The 15,742-nt window shown below is 41.6% G+C and overlaps 3 protein-coding genes across 4 annotated transcripts in view; all 3 read right to left on the bottom strand.

Moving 5' to 3' along the window:
• Window positions 1–1,373: 1,373 nt before the first annotated feature.
• On the bottom strand, window positions 1,374–4,080 carry LOC138605793 (zinc-binding protein A33-like). Its single transcript, XM_069678233.1, has 2 exons — window positions 3,994–4,080; window positions 1,374–3,859 (listed from the first exon to the last, which is right to left on the bottom strand). Exon 2 carries the CDS (start codon window positions 3,840–3,842, stop codon window positions 2,466–2,468), a length of 1,377 nt encoding a protein of 458 aa, XP_069534334.1. The 5' UTR covers window positions 3,843–3,859; window positions 3,994–4,080; the 3' UTR covers window positions 1,374–2,465.
• Window positions 4,081–6,659: 2,579 nt separating this feature from the next.
• On the bottom strand, window positions 6,660–11,276 carry LOC138605939 (nuclear factor 7, brain-like). The gene is made up of 3 exons (XM_069678398.1): window positions 11,264–11,276; window positions 8,276–8,397; window positions 6,660–7,832 (listed from the first exon to the last, which is right to left on the bottom strand). The coding sequence occupies exons 1-3, from the start codon at window positions 11,274–11,276 to the stop codon at window positions 6,765–6,767; spliced, it is 1,203 nt and encodes a 400-aa protein (XP_069534499.1). The 3' UTR covers window positions 6,660–6,764.
• flnbl (filamin B, like) overlaps window positions 10,097–15,742 on the bottom strand; it is a 64,645-nt gene continuing 58,999 nt past the window's right edge. For both annotated transcript variants that reach the window (XM_069678862.1, XM_069678863.1), the window contains 5 exons: window positions 12,952–13,084; window positions 12,680–12,856; window positions 12,270–12,488; window positions 11,970–12,179; window positions 10,097–11,762 (listed from right to left, as the gene is read on the bottom strand). In XM_069678862.1, coding sequence (XP_069534963.1) covers window positions 11,575–11,762; window positions 11,970–12,179; window positions 12,270–12,488; window positions 12,680–12,856; window positions 12,952–13,084 — 927 coding nt within the window. In that variant the 3' untranslated portion in view covers window positions 10,097–11,574. The remainder of the gene's footprint in view (window positions 11,763–11,969; window positions 12,180–12,269; window positions 12,489–12,679; window positions 12,857–12,951; window positions 13,085–15,742) is intronic.

Below are 15,742 nucleotides of genomic sequence, written 5' to 3'. Positions count from 1 at the left end.
TAGCGTTCATTGTCTCCTCCTCCTTCATTTTCAGGGAAGGTGAGCCTGGCCTGCTTACCTCATACGCAGCTGATGATTCCCCTGCTTTGTAAACCAGGTAAGAAGATGTAGTGATTACATTGTGTTACTACTACCTGTTGTGTGATATAGTTTCTGACAGTATTAACGTCTGCATGGTTTACTGGTTTCATAGTTTAATTAACGTGACTCAGACTAGAAGCCTTAATGATCAATTATTAACTTATATCTGTTCATTTTTGTTGGTATAAGTGCTGATAATAACTCAGAAGTCAGAAAACGTGAACACTTTTCCTTACTGGTTTTAAGAAACGTTTGTAAGAAATAGTATCAATAACTACATCGCGTTTACCTAAAAAGATAGATAGATAGATAGATAGATATAAATTATTTTACGGAACAAAAAAAGATTCTTTATGATGGCCACCACATAAAATAACATAAAAAGATAGCAAAATAAAGTATTAAATTATCAATTTAAATGAAGTTTCAATCCTAGGTCTTTGAATTTTGACAGTCCCAGAAAGCATCTCTTAACTGCAGAGTAATTCCACCTAATTACCTCATATAAAATGGTCATATTATGGAGGCATAACATATCTGAGGCACCTATTGATAACATAGTAGATACAACTTATGATAATGAAATAATGTAACACACTGAACTTGATTATTGTAACAGTTAAAATATAGGACTGTGGTGTCTCTCCCCACCACTGTTGCTTCACCACCAGCAGAGGCCACCAGAGAGCAGGGCGGAGCCGGCACCAGCTGGGCACAGTTTGTAATCAGACCTACCTACACTGCCAGCTCACCCAAACCTGGAGGTGGCCAAACTGAAGACAATCAGTGATTAGAGGCTGCTGGGAGAAGAGGAGAGCAGGAACAGACAGAAGCAGAGAAGCAGGGGAGCTGAAAGGACGGGAAGACAGTAAGGAGAAGAAACCCTGAAAGTGAAATGCTGTTGACCCTTCTCTTGTGATCTCCCCATCTCTACAGAAGGACCACCGCCCGACAAAGACAGGAAAGTGACTTCCCCGATTAGGGAAGAACCTAAGTTTGTTTGCTCCCCTGCCCTTTTCCCTTGGATTAATAAACGCCTGTGACTTTTTTGTTAAACAAACCCTGTGTGCCAGTCTGGTTTCTCCTCCATTGCTACAAGGACCAAGACCGCTTCCAAACAACTGTTCTAACAGGCTAAAATCAACCTCAGATGACTGAATTTCTTTAAACCATACATATTAATCTTCTGTATTTGAACACTCAACTAAATTGGTTTAACTGGAGTGAAAACATGAACTGTGGAAACCCTTGTTTCTTTATGGTTTAAATTATAAACAAAAATAACAACATGCAACACCAGATTCAGAGCAGCATTAAAGATGACACTTGCCTTTTCAAACAACAAAGCAGCAAACCATCTATACAGAGCATTGGTCTGAATAACAGAATCAGAAGGTTTACTGCCGACATCAGCTCCTAAAATCCTGTATTGCTGGTTTTGCACTAGAAAAACAGCACTTAATTCTGATCTTGCAATGCAATTTGTTCCACAACGATAAAGGTAGTAATGATCAACAAAACTGTTACAGTACATTTTAAATTCAGCCTTCATTTAACCAGGAGTAATTAACCTTAGAGCTTAAACATGTTGAACAGTGTCCTGGTCAAGCCGGCAGCAACACAATTACACAAGTGTTGACATAAAACACAAAAACAATTTAAAACAAAAACAAAGAACTAATTACAGAAAAACATATCAAAAACATACTGTGCATCAGCATTAGACAATCATTGCGAATCACTCTAAATGATAATTGCCAGGAGACTCATCCTAAGAGAATAGAAGTCTGCCTCTCCACCTTCATTTCAGAAATGGATTGCTCATTACATTACAAACATTTTCAGCTATCTGGGACTCATTTCTCACCCACTTAGTTAATGCTGATGTGGGGTGAAGATTTATTTGCTACCGCCGGAGACTTGATGCACAGCACCTTTAAGCATACTGTGAAACCAACAGCTCTGCAACGTTATTTTGACTTATTTTCCGCTTACCCTTAACCTACCTGCTTTTCCTTTCTAGTTTTCTCATACACATGCCCTTTTATGTTATTTGGCTCTTTATTTTTCATACATGTCTGTTGTTTGTCTGTTCTTGTGGTTCTATTTGTAACATGCTTGAAAACTATAAATATGATTGCCGACTATTTCCAGCTTTGACTAACACTTACACTCTCTGCTACCTTGTTTGTTACTGTCACTAATAATGTACCTGAAACCAGGTGTTTTTGGGGGGGCTAATTGGTAATGATATCCGATCGGTTAATTAACTGTCGTACTCACCAACACTGTCGCTTTGAGTTACAGAGAATAGTCGTGTATTTTATGTGCTGATCACCATCATCATCTTTTTAGCCCCCACCTCTGTTTGCTCTGTTTTACTGTTACTTGACCGATAATATCTTCAGAGGGAGTTTATTCAGATTGCTGATGTATGGAAACATCCTGTCAGTGAAAGTGTGCGTAAAAGTGTGTAAGTGTTGGTTAGTATCAGGATCAGAGAATGACAGCTTTCCTTTGTCAAAGTCCAGATTCACTCTGATCCTCTGGAGCTTCTTCTCTAAAAGGAGAACGGTGGAGAACTCTGGCAGTGAGCGTGCTGAGTATTTACCTTCATAGAACCCTATCCTCCATAATCCAGTGGGCGGCTCTCCCTTCCTTTGGGCAGACTCTGCTAACACACCAACTTTCCAGTCTCTACTGTCTCCGACCTCAACGTCCCAGCTGTGCGTGCCTGAGTTAAAGCCCTCAGAGCCCAGGACAATGGGATAGTAGTCAAACCTCTCTGGATTCTCTGGAAGCTTCTGCCTCATTCCACATGTCACATTGGTCAAATTTTCAGACAGGAGGAGTTCTGGATGAGCGGAGTTTGGATCCAGAATCACAGGAGTGTAGGAGACCATCTTCTTCATCTTGTTCCAGATGTTGTAGCTCAGGTTGCCCAGGTGTTTGGCCTCGTCTATCAGAGCTCCTGAGACCAGCTCTGGATCCTCCAGCAGGGGGCGCTGCTGGACTCTTTTCACTGCAGCCTTGTAGTTCTGCAGGAATGTGACGTCTTCAGCTCTCAGCTCCTCCTCTGTGGCTCTGATTGTGTCTGAAAGAGCTGCTATCTCTCTGTTCAGAGCCTCAATCTTCTCCTTCATCATCCGACTCTTCTGCTCCTCTTCGTCCCTCAGAGCAGAGATCCTGGCCTCCTCTTGCTCTTGTAGAAACTGGTGAAGCTTCTTAAACCGCTCCTTAATCTGGCGCTCTGTGTTTCTTGCCTGGACTTTAATGTATTCTGCTATTTGATCACAGTTTCCTTTAACTTGTTCAAAGACCTTCAGTTTGTGTTGGAGAGGCTTCAGAGCTTTCTGTAGCTTCTCTCTGTGTTCCTGTGCAGCTTCATCGATGGGTCTGAATTTGTGGTCGGTGTGTGTTTTTGAATCTCGACAGACGACACACACCGGCTCCTGATGGTCCAGACAGAAGAGTCTGAGTTTTTTCGAGTGCTGAATGCACTTAGGCTTAGACTCTGCTGAAGCTCGCTGACCTCTCTCCAGTAAAAAGGCCTCACACAGGTTCTTTAATACTAAGTTAGAGGGCGGATCACTTTGTGGACATATTTCCTTACAGAGGGGGCACAGCTGTATTTGTTTCTCTGTCCACCATCCCTGCAGACAGGCTTTACAGAAGCTGTGGGTACACGACAGGAAAACAGGATCTTTAAAGATGTCGCGACAGACGGAACAAAAGAGATCCCGTTCAGATTGTGTAGACATTTCCTCTCAAAGCGAAGCTGAAATTACGACAGACAGAGAAATAAAACAGGAAGTCAGTGAATTGTAGCTCCAATGCCTCCTCTCCCTCCTAGAAAGTTCCTTTTAACTTACTTTCACTTTGAGTTGTGGCTTTGTGAAATTTTGAACCCACCTTCTGCAGCAGGTAGAAGTGGCGCTGGTTTTTCCAGTATTCCCTCCTGCAACAGTGTGGAAGTGAATCTTATCGTCGGACTGTCGGTGTTTGTGATTTTCCCTCAGAAGAAGAAAAACTGATTTAGTTTCCTGCTTTGCTTGGTGAGTCAGAAACGGGTGGAGCTTTATTGGGCCAGGGGTGTGTTTTATTTTGTTGTGTTTTTTTTAAAGAATGAACAAATGAAATACCAAGAAAGAGGTACCTGATTACATGAGGTACATAATAAGGTATTATTAGTATCCAGCTGTATGTTTGTTTACTTTGGAAGCCCCATTTTTCAGCCCACCCATTGCTGATATTTAATTCAGATAAAACAGGTCTAACTCTGAACTTATATAACACCTCCATTTTGAAAGATTAAAAATAGCTTTGCAGTCGCAACACACCTTTAATTCCAGCTTGTTGAAGGCATTATTGAGCGCTGGATCAGAAAGCTGTTCCTTTTTAAATCTACACACATTTTAATGCCTTAGATTTCTTTAAGCATTTCTGGTGGTTTCTTTTATTCTTCTTTAAATGTTGCTCAGAGGTGTTTTTGGTCTCTTTCAGCCGTTTCCATTCTCAGTCTGGTTGAATAATTATTCTACAGTTTGTTCTCCATGTACAAAACAGAAGTGTTTTACGATCCGCTCATAATATAACATCAAAATGACATCTTTTTGTAAAGCAGACTTTCTACATTCATAAAGCATGAAAGACCGTTCAAACGTATCGTCACCCCTTCATCCATCCGTCCTCACAATAAGAAACTTTACATCAGATTATTGACCTTCTATGACGCTAATAAGTAAATACTTTTGCACTGTTCAAAATAGACTGAATGATGAGAATAATTAAATGAATGAAATCATCACTTTTGTGACTTCCTGGTGGAGTCGACAAAGTCACCAGAAAAGCCTCCTTAGCGTGGTCACTCAAACTAACACTATTGATATTTATATTTTAACAGTATAACAGACATTGGTTTCATCCTGTTGTGCTAGTTTTACCAATACATGATCATTTTACTTCTATGGTACACACACTTTATCATAAACAAACCCCTCTGCCACCGAGCAACATAGCAACACATTACAGTTTACTGAGCTGTTCAGACTTTCTGCCTTCTGCAGTTTGACCCTGAACTATTTATTTTCCAAGTAGAGCTTTATAGTTTATTTAAAATAAAGTGTTAATAAACAAAATAATTAATAAGCTACATGATTTTATAATTAAATGAATCATTTCGATATATATATTATAGAAAGTAATGCAGCAGATGCACTCAGGTTTTTACCTCTTTAGGACGACTCCAACTTAAAATATTTAAGTGTGTCACAGTCTAAACGAGTCTTTATTTTTGTTACGCCTGTATAGTCGTAATGTGTTTTTCTTTTATTATTACAGTGAGTTATGTATGCCTGTGTTTGTATGTGATTTAGTATGTTAATAGGTGTGCGCTGGTCCCTCGAGCTGATTGGCTGACATCTCATCAGCGTCCGCAATTGGTTGGCTGCGTCCGAAGACGGCGGATATAACAAGGAGCCGTGACGTCACCGCTTTGCCTTTGGGGAACCCCGTTTCCCTTTCCTTCCAACCGGCCACGTTTTCCTTTGTTTCGAGATTCCGTCTGTTTACTTTAGTATAGCAATATGTAGGGGTGAATCCTATTTATTTATGGTTGTTTTCTCCTGTTTATATTAGTTAGGGAGGTAAGTGGTTGTATTTCTGTTCTTTCTGAGTTGTTAGGTCAGATCATTTACCTTCTGAGTTAGAGCTGATTGTTATTTTGATTCACCCTGAAGTTCAGTTTAACACTTTTGTTGATGTTAAACTTATATATATATATATATATATATATATATTTATTTTTGGCGTTAAAAATAAATCCATCATATTTTTAACACGCTAAACTTTGTGTCTGTGGCTACTTGGGACTTGAGGGAAACCTCGGCCACCCCTAGACGGGGCATAACAATTTTAAAGAAGTTTCAGACACTTGAGCGACATCAAAGAGTGTTTTCTTTACTTTGTCTGCTTTTATATTTCAGCAGATTTGGCACATTCTCCTTCAACCCAAAAGCAAAGATCAACTATTGAGTTTCAGCACATTATTACCTCTAACATTCATTGTGAAAGCACATGGTACTGTTATCCTGTAAAAACTTGATTTCACAGTCATTTGTTAAAAACCTTTCTGTCCTGCGATCTTTAGAAGCATGTGGTAAACAGTTTTAAGGACTCATGCGGTAATGCAGTTTGTGAAAAATTTAAAGTTTTTAATTTTGTACAGAAAAGCAAAAGGCACATTTACCGCATAGACAGGCAGGGAGTATAGAGAGGGAGCATGTACATCTACATTTCATCAGACAAACTGAGCTGCTGCATGCTGTGAGAGACTCACTGATTACATGATACAAAAAATATGTACAGAATGTAAAACAGTTATCACTCAATGCATCTCTTTTTACAAAAAAAATTAAGTCATAAAAAGCCAAAAAATTATCTTTAAATAATAATAATAATAATAATCATCATCTTATAATAATCAAGTAATGTTTACTTATTGGATAATTGATATGAACATGTTTACACTGGACACACTGGAGGATTGTAAAAAAACAAAAAACAATTGGAGCATAAAAGTCAAACTCATCATCACCCACACTGTACATACATTTCATCTCATCCTACAACATAATACCAGTGACTTCTAGGCAGAGGTAATACACACGGTACAACAGTCTCCGTTACAGATTCTTAACTGGTAATATCTTCAGTGGCTTATTAGTTTTTAAGTATGGAAACAGCCTTTCAGTGAAAGTTTGTTTGAACGTGTGCAGGTGTCTGTAGGTGTCGGCATCAAAGAATGACAGCTCACCTTTGTCCCAGCTCAGAACCACTCTGATCCTCTGGAGCTTTGTCTCCAAAAAGATAGAAGTGGAGACTCCTGGAGGTGAGCGTGCTGAGTATTCACCTTTGTGGCACCCTATCCGCCATAATCCAGATCCCTGCACTCCCTTCCTTTGGGCAGATTCTGCTAACACGCCAACTTTCCAGCGTCTACTGTCTCCGACCTCAACGTCCCAGCTGTGCGCCCCTGAGTTAAAGCCCTCAGAGCCCAGGACAATGGGAAAGAAGTCAAACCTCTCTGGATTATCTGGAAGCTGCTGCCTCATTCCACGTTTCACACGGGTCAGACCCTTAGACAGGAGGAGTTCTGGATGAGCAGAGTTTGGATCCAGAATCACCGGCATGTAGGAGACCATCTCCTTCATCTTGTTCCAGATGTTGTAGCTCAGGTTGCCCAGGTGTTTGGCCTCATCTATCAGAACACCTGAGACCGGTTCTAGATCATTCAGCTGGGGGCGCAGCTGGACTCTTTTCACTGCAGCCTTGTAGTTCTGCATGAATGAGACGTCTGCAGCTCTCAGCTCCTCCTCTGTGGCTCTGATTGTGTTCAAAAGAGCTGCTATCTCTCTGTTCAGAGCCTCAATCTTCTTCATCATTATCCAACTCTTCTGCTTCTCTTCCTCCCTCAGAGCAAAGATCCTGGCCTCCTCTTGCTCTTGTAGAAACTGGTGAAGCTTCTTAAACTCCTTTTTAATCTGGCTCTCCGTGCGTTGGGCCTGGGTCATTATGTGTTTTGCTGTTTGGTCACAGTTTCCTTTAACCTGTTGGACAATCTTCAGTTTATCCTGTAAAGGCTTCAGAGCTTTCTGTAGCTCCTCTCTGTGATCCTGTGCAGCTTCATCGATGGGTCTGAATCTGTGGTTGTTGTGCATCTTTGAATCTCGACAGACGACACACACCGGCTGCTGATGGTTTAGACAGAAGAGTTTGAGTTTCTCAGAGTGCAGACTGCAGACAGCCTCAGACTCAGCTGAAGATCTCTGATCTCTCTTCTGTACAAAGGCCTCACACATGTTCTTTAATACCAAACTAACAGGCGGTTCACTATGTAGACATCTTTGCTGACAAACTGGACATGCATTTGTTTGCGTCTGTCTCCACCATCTCTTCAGACAGCTTTTACAGAAGCTGTGGCTACATGACAAAACAACTGGATACTCAAAGATGTCATGGCAGATCAGACAGGAGAGATCCTCCTCTGTTCGATTCATTTTCTCTCTTGGTGAAGCCAAAAAACACACGGACAGGAAGCAAAGTCAGCTCGTTGTGGCTCTTTTCCCTCCTCTGCAACGTGCTCAGAAAGTTCGGTGACTCTTTTTGAATTGAAATGTTCAGCGTAATGACTTACAGGTTGAAGTGGCTGCGTTTGTAAATCCAGTCTTTCTTCCTGTAACGGATCCCTCTCAGTTGAAGCTAGTTGTACTCTCAGTGGTCTCGTTTCTCTTAGAAATAACGGTTTATCAGAGAAACCTTTTTATTAGGGTGAGAGAAAGGGTGGAGCTTTGTCACACCAGGGTTTTGTTTTCTTTCAAACAGTTCCTCTCTCATTTGTCACTGGAGGAAGTAGACTGACGGAGGGTTCAGTGGACCAATAAGCTACCAGGCCGCTGAATGATTTCTGGCTGAAGATTTTAAGGAACAAACATAATGTTAGAATTAAAAGAGAGCTGCTACATTTGAGAACAATGTAGGGAATCCCAACAATCTCCAGGGTTCTCACTGCTCTGATATACTCAGAAATGTGAAGTATTGTTAATTCAGAGAGAGGATTAGCATAGGATGGATTTGATCTACTCAGCAAAGGCTTGTTCATGTAACTCAACTTGCAGCAGGTGTTGACATGTAATAAATATGGCTGTGCCTCAAGTTTTCAACAGATCTTTGCTTGCTAAGTATAATTGTGAGTGTAGGAGACATGGTAGGAAACCAAGTACAGGTGTCAGAAGTCCAAATGTTATTTTAAGCAGGGAGTGGTCTCAGCATGTCGGGAAGACTAAAGGTTTCTAAGGTGGTAGTGCATGGAACGCTAAAACTGCAGAAAGTGGCTCAGTGGTGTTCACAGCCGGATCAGGCAGAACAAACGTGACCAAACCAGTAGAAGATCAACACATCAGGTGTAGTCCTCGGAAAAACAGAAACACACCTTTAACACGGTAACAGCATTTGATTTATTATGAGCGCAAGACTTCAATCAGAGAAAAAAAAAACCTGCCGAAAGAAAGAAGTGGTAAATGGAACTCGGAGGACGAGGAGCAGTTTCGTAACCATTTCTCATGAGAGGAGTCGAGAATCTTGCCTTAATGATGTGTGGGACTGGTGTAAGCGCGTTTTATTAATGTTAATCATTTATAAATCTGGCCCCTTCTGTACACATTTTTTAGGATACACTTATTTACTTATTACTTATATGCCCTTTATTGTAGGGCTGCACGATATTATCGGCCGATATCGGCTTAAAAATGAACTATCGGATATCTGCACACACGCCAATATAATTAACCGATAAAATAATGGGCTGCTGCATACTTGATTAAATGCCCGACCTCGGCGCAATGTCCCTGGCGCGAAGAAGAACTGCGCGGCGCAGCATGATGACGTCACGTGCGTCTACCTGCAGCATGAGAGAGTTAGAAGCCAAAATGTCCGTGCTGTGGAAGTTTTTCAAAGTGTCCGAAATAGATCGCAAAACTGCTATTTGCAATGAGTGCTCAGCTTCGGTGATGCGAGGAGGAGCCAAGGCAAAGTCTTTCAACACTACAAACTTGATTAACCATCTCAAGACCCGTCACCCCGACCGTTGTAACAAATGTGATAAGAGTATCACCATTATACTGTACGCTAATTCCAATACAGAAGAGAGTTGATGATCTCTGCAATTAGGTGTGCGGGAAAAAAATATCGGTATCGGTAATCGGCTAAATGAGTTGTAAAATATCGGCATATCGGATATCGGCAAAAAATCCAATATCGTGCATCCCTACTTTATTGTAATGTTGCACTATCCACTTTGCTGCTGTAACACTGTAAATCTCCCCGTTGTGGGACGAATAAAGGGTTAACTTATCTTATCTTTAAACGTATATAAACCACCATCCCTGAATTATGAAAGGTGAAAATGTTGCAGCAGAGAAGAAATAAGTTCTAAAAAATAAATGCCTGAAGTCAATCATTTTATTTCCAGTTGGTTTTAATTATCAAATGTACATCGACTGTTTTAGTTTCACATTAAAACACCCATTCCCTAATACAAAATGAGAAGGTCTTTTTTTTTAACCCCATACAAAAATCCTCTCATCCCTTAAAGTATCAAAAGTAGCAATGATTAGGCAACAATGTCGACATACAGACAGATTCATCCAGATTTCCACACAAACCAACAATCTGACTTCTAATCTTCAGCTCAGATCTGACTTTTAATGCTATATGTAATCTTTATATGTAGTGATTGACAGGCCTCGTGTCTGATTGTTGTTGTAAGCACGTGAAACACATCAGAACTGAGCCACAAAGTTAAAAGTCGGGTCTATTTATGTGAAAATGCAGCTGAAGGAATAAACACAGAACAGCAATGAACCCATGACTCTACTACAAAGCTAAGTAGTCTACTGTACAGTGCAGGATCCAGTAGTGTGAAGGCAGCTTGAACAGTCATTGTTGTGTTTTGGCAACATAATGTTCTCAAATGGGATTCTGGGAGATAAGATTCAAGAGCAAAAAAACACAACACACATCAGTAGTCGCATACAGTTAGATGCTTCCTGTCGGAGCAGGTCGGACCAGTCGCCACTTTGACAGAACATCATACTGACAATAAACAAAACACAAAGAATTCCAGTAATGTTCTTTTAATTGAGATGAGTTATTTGTAATTTTGTAGTGAAAAGTTCTGCTCAGATTTGGTCATTTGTTTTCCCTTTGGAAACTAACCGAAGCACTAAACGATTAAATATTGATCAGCTGGTCATTTGGCTTCCTGGTTCACGATCAAACTAACTACGAAACCTCGCAGAACTTCAGGATTAACGTGTCCCTCTTTTTATTTCGCTCCTCAAACAAAGTGCTGCGTAATTCCAGTTGGTTATTTAAATGTGGTAGTCTAAATCCAGTTCTAATATTTTGGAAACGGTAAGAGACACCAAGCTGTTACATGTCGGGTCATTCTCATCAACTAACTTCTCACGTAAAACCAGTTATATTTAATTTCCGAATCAAGTGTTTAAACTGTAGTCAAGTGCAAAATTTGTCAATTAATAATTCTGGGGCAGCAAGAAATCTATTTTTCCCGATCAGGTAATTTCTCCACAGCTCTAGCTTTTGGCGGGAAAATATTACCTACCACTTTTAACCATTTTGCCTCCCTGATTCGATTCACAAACTTTCCAACTACCTAAATACATTCACAGATGTGTTCGTTCTGTCTTTACTCTGTTTTAAGGTCCAGTTTTACAGGCTAAAAAACACAAGTTAATCTATTATCAGGGCAGAGAGTCGTGGAAACATCTGATTTGAACTGGAAACAACATTAGCACAGAAAGCGTTATTAAGCAGCTTCTTTCATTGGACAGTCATTTGCAGTGCAGCTAATTTGTCCACTCAAACAGGGATGCAAAATGGTGTAGTAGGAGTGACAGCAGGTTTCTTGGTGCATTATGGGACAGTGACGTGGAAAGGGGAGCCTGGGATGTGGTCCTCACCCCATTTGACCACCAGGATGTAGTTTCCCCGCTCCTTCAGTATGTAGCTTACGTTGTACTGCAGGTTGCCCAAGTGTTTGACCAGAACCTCCTCACAGGGGACCTGAGGACCGTGAACTCCCACCAGGAGCATGTTCTTACCTGGGAAGAGAGGAAAGATAACGATAGGGTTTAGGGTCTGAATAGCAAGTTTGGAAATCTATCGCAGCCTGTATCTTATTTTCACAGCTTCAGTGACAAGCAGCTGTACAAGAATGTTTCATGAAGTAAATGATCTCAATGTGGCAAATTGTACGCTATCATCCAGGGCCAACATTGAGACCATGCTGACGGTGGAGTCTTCCTTACCGGCCTTGCTGCAGTCCACAGAGAAGCTGCTCCTCTGTCCCACGAAGGCCTTGCTGAGACCCGGGCCTCGGCTCAGGACCTTGCTTGCATCAGAGTCTCCCAGCCTGGGCATGGCGCTCTGGGTGAAGCTGCTGCTGGACGCCCTTACTGCCGGATCCACCGTCAGGGTCGACGTCTCGCTGGCGTTGGTCACATTCACCAGCCGAGGACCTGAGAGAGGGAAAAATAATGAGGCATAATCACATTAGAAAAGACGTTACAGTGCAGGTGAGTTCAGCAGACCGACGTTCAACTATTTACCTGTGACTGTGGCTTTGAAGGGACTGCCGCTGATGTGGTTCGGCCCTCCATATTTGATGCTGATCAGGTAGTTTCCAGGCGCCATGGGAGTGTACTGCACCTTGTAGCCCTCTGCAACCTCCTGGCAGTCCATCTTAACCTTAGAAGGACCCTCGATGGTTACGCCCAAGGCCCCGGGGCCTGCCTTAGTGTTGTTAATGATGAACTCTGACTGAGTACCTGCAAGATACAAGAGATGCTTTTCACAACACATGGGACCTTTTGCTAAACTAAACCTTGATTTAAAGGCCTATAAAAACAATATTGAATAACAACTCTCCGGGTGTCCTTCAAGTTTGATTCTGCTTTTATACACTTCAGAATTAAAAAATGAAGGGGTCATGAGACATGTGGACAGACAGGTAACCCACCTGTTGTGCCTCTCTCCAGTCCAGCTCCATAAGCTGAAACCAGACCAGGCTCTCCCGTCTGTCCTGGTTCCCCCACTCGAACTTGGAAAGGACTTCCTGGTATGTGAGATCCGTTGAACTTGACGTCGATGGTGTGGATACCGTTCTCCCTGGGGATGAACCGCACGGCGTACTTGTCTGGAGGAAAAGACAGACGGGTGTTTGTCAGCAGCTGAAATAAAGGAGGTTCTAAAGAGCGTTCTCTCACTGATGGACCGCCGCGGCACGCAGACCTTTTTCCAGCTCAGTGACGGCACACTCCTCCAGAGCTCCAGAGGGGCTGTGGACTTTGGCCGTCATCTTGCCCTGAGCTCCGTTCAGACGCACTGCAAAGGATGCTGGGTGATTCACCTTCAGACCAGACTCCTACCGAGGTCAGACACACAGTCAGTGTACATGGGGAAAGAAATTGCTGAGTAACGCTGCGACGATTAATCGATTAGTCGTCAACTATTCAATTAATCACAAACTAATTTGAGAGTTGATTAATCGGTTAGTTTTTCTTTTTTTTTTTCTTTAATGTTGATATTTTCTCGTTTTTCACTCCTCTATTAACAAAGTGCGACAAAACTAGACTTTCCAGGACATAAATTTGGGCTTTTGAAAACAGATTGACATTTTCACAATTTTTCTGACATATTATTGACAAAAAAAATCTATCGATTAATCAACAGAACATTCAAGAAGAAAATAATCACAAGTTGCACTCCTAATGCTAACATTTTCAAACACACATATACAAACGCACACTCACCTCGATGTAGAATAGTGCCTAGTTTCCTGTTCCTGTTTATAGTTTCTATTCTAGTCTTCTATCAGCTCTATATCTATTGTTTGTCTTCATGTGTTGCACTGACTGTCTATTCTACTCTTACCTGAGCTCCTGTTGGTGCAGCTGCAGCAGACGGAGGCAGACGGCCACAGTGTTAGAAAGCAGAGTCAGACACATTGACACCACGCTAAACTAACAGTGTTATAGTACAGTCTGTAAGGAAAGGCTCAATACATCTGACATGGTTTACAACATTTTAGACTCAGATGATGAGATCGTTGAGCTTATTTTTAGCACGAGCATTTTGTTAAATCACTTGGATATGTACCGAGTGGGACATTTTAAAGAGTAAAAATAAACTTGTTAGCAGTTTTAAAATGACCTCAAACGATACTTAAGTAATACATTATTGTTGTCTTGTTACGGACGTAGGTGAGGACAGCGGAGGAGGAGCCCCGCCTACTCCCCGAACAAAGTATCCAGAGCCGTATAGACAGAGAGTCGCGTCAGTGGAGGTCATCTATGCTCCATGATCCGCCATTCCGATGTCGCAACGCTCTCTCTCTGCGGTTCTGAAAGCACCGTCACTCACTCAGTCAGTCACATACAGACCCATTTGTAGGGGCTGACCCTGGCGGTCAGCCAAAAAGACGACATAATGCCCTCAAATGTTCATGAACGTGCAGCATATCGTATGGTATGCCTGCTTCTGTCACGGAACCCGCTGATGGAACATGGCGGTGTCAAGATGCAGCGCGCCCCGAGGTAAACGGACCTTAAGCTGTGTAAATGTATACCTCGGTTAAAAATACGACTTCTAAGCGTGCACCCTTGGTCCCTCTACGTTAACGGAGATGGGAAGAAGGAAAATGGTGAGGTTTACAGGCTGATAAGAGACACTGGTAGGGACGGAAGTTTGGTATGTGTGTATGTGCATGTGTGTCAATGCGTGTGCGACGACGTAGCCGCTCTGTCACTGAATTATTTTTACAAAACTTCCTATCACAAATGTACAAGACGATGCATGTATCATTATGTATCTAAAACAAAAAAAAAGAAATAGGGAGCTTGGAAAAATCCCTCAAATCTTCTGACATAACGGCATTATTGCTATTAAGAGATCAGCACTTAACCTGTTGACTGTACTGTAAGACTCAGATTTAACAGAGAACAGATTCGTCTACAGCTACAGACAGAAACAAACTACAGTCTCTAAAAGGACAGCTGGAGGTCCCGCTGTGCCCCGCCTCCGCCTGCTGTGGCTAGGTAACCTGAGAGCTGATGCTGGTGATGATGAAGCTGAAGGTGCTGTTAAAAGCCTTTAAATGAAACACAAGAGAAACACCAGCAGTTCCACACCAGACAGGAGAGGGATGACCAGAGCCAGGCAAAACAGTCGAGACATTTAATATGAATTTTTGTGGCATTTGTCTTCTCAGCTCGTCGGAGCCTATTTAAAGATAATTGGTTGGAATGATGTCCTGAGGGCGACACTATTAGAAATGTGTGTGTCAAAAATGGAAAGTGTAGAATCGAAGAATTAGTTGATTAATTCATTAGACAACTTTGGAATCTTTAACAACTATAATATTTAAATTATCTTGCAACAATGTCGATTGGTTTTTACACGATTTTAGGTTGAACTTGAATTTTTGGACTAAATGGAAAAAACGATATAACAATGGTTTAATTAATTACTCAATGATGAGAAAAAATGTTAGTTACATCTTAAATGTATCCCTAAAAATGTGTCCAAAACTTGATAAATATTTTCCTTCAGCACCTCCCCCCGGACAAAGTGTAAAACGCCACACAGAAACGACGTGTTTGCCTGGCTGTGGTCACATCCAAGAGGCCAGTTGCATAAAGAAGATTCAAATACGGCTCGCTAACTGTGTCTACAACTGAAAGGCTCGACTGATACGGGCTTTTTGAGGCTGGTGCTCAAGTACGAAATCCAAGTGCTAAAACATTTTTCTTGGTGGACAAGGCTCTAAAAATAGAGACTATAGATCGTTTATTTACATAACACTAGACACTCTATAAACTGCAGCAGCATTTAATCCCTATGTTAAAAATAAATGTGTAAAAGTTAACTGTATAATCTGACCTGAACTATCCGTACTATATTTGGTTAAAACCCAAACCAGTCGAACCCTCACACTTTGTGCTTCTGCTCTGAGAGTAAAATCAATCTTTGCTCCTGACATCACATTTTTATGCAACTGTGCCCCGGAGCCCTTTAGCAAGGC

The sequence above is a fragment of the Semicossyphus pulcher genome, unplaced genomic scaffold, assembly GCF_022749685.1.
Source record: "Semicossyphus pulcher isolate SPU_LCO1_2020_fin unplaced genomic scaffold, fSemPul1.0.p SCAF_3, whole genome shotgun sequence".
NCBI classification, from domain to species: domain Eukaryota; kingdom Metazoa; phylum Chordata; class Actinopteri; order Labriformes; family Labridae; genus Semicossyphus; species Semicossyphus pulcher.
The sequence above is the reverse complement of the archived record's forward strand: the minus strand, read 5'-3'. Positions and strand labels throughout refer to the sequence as shown.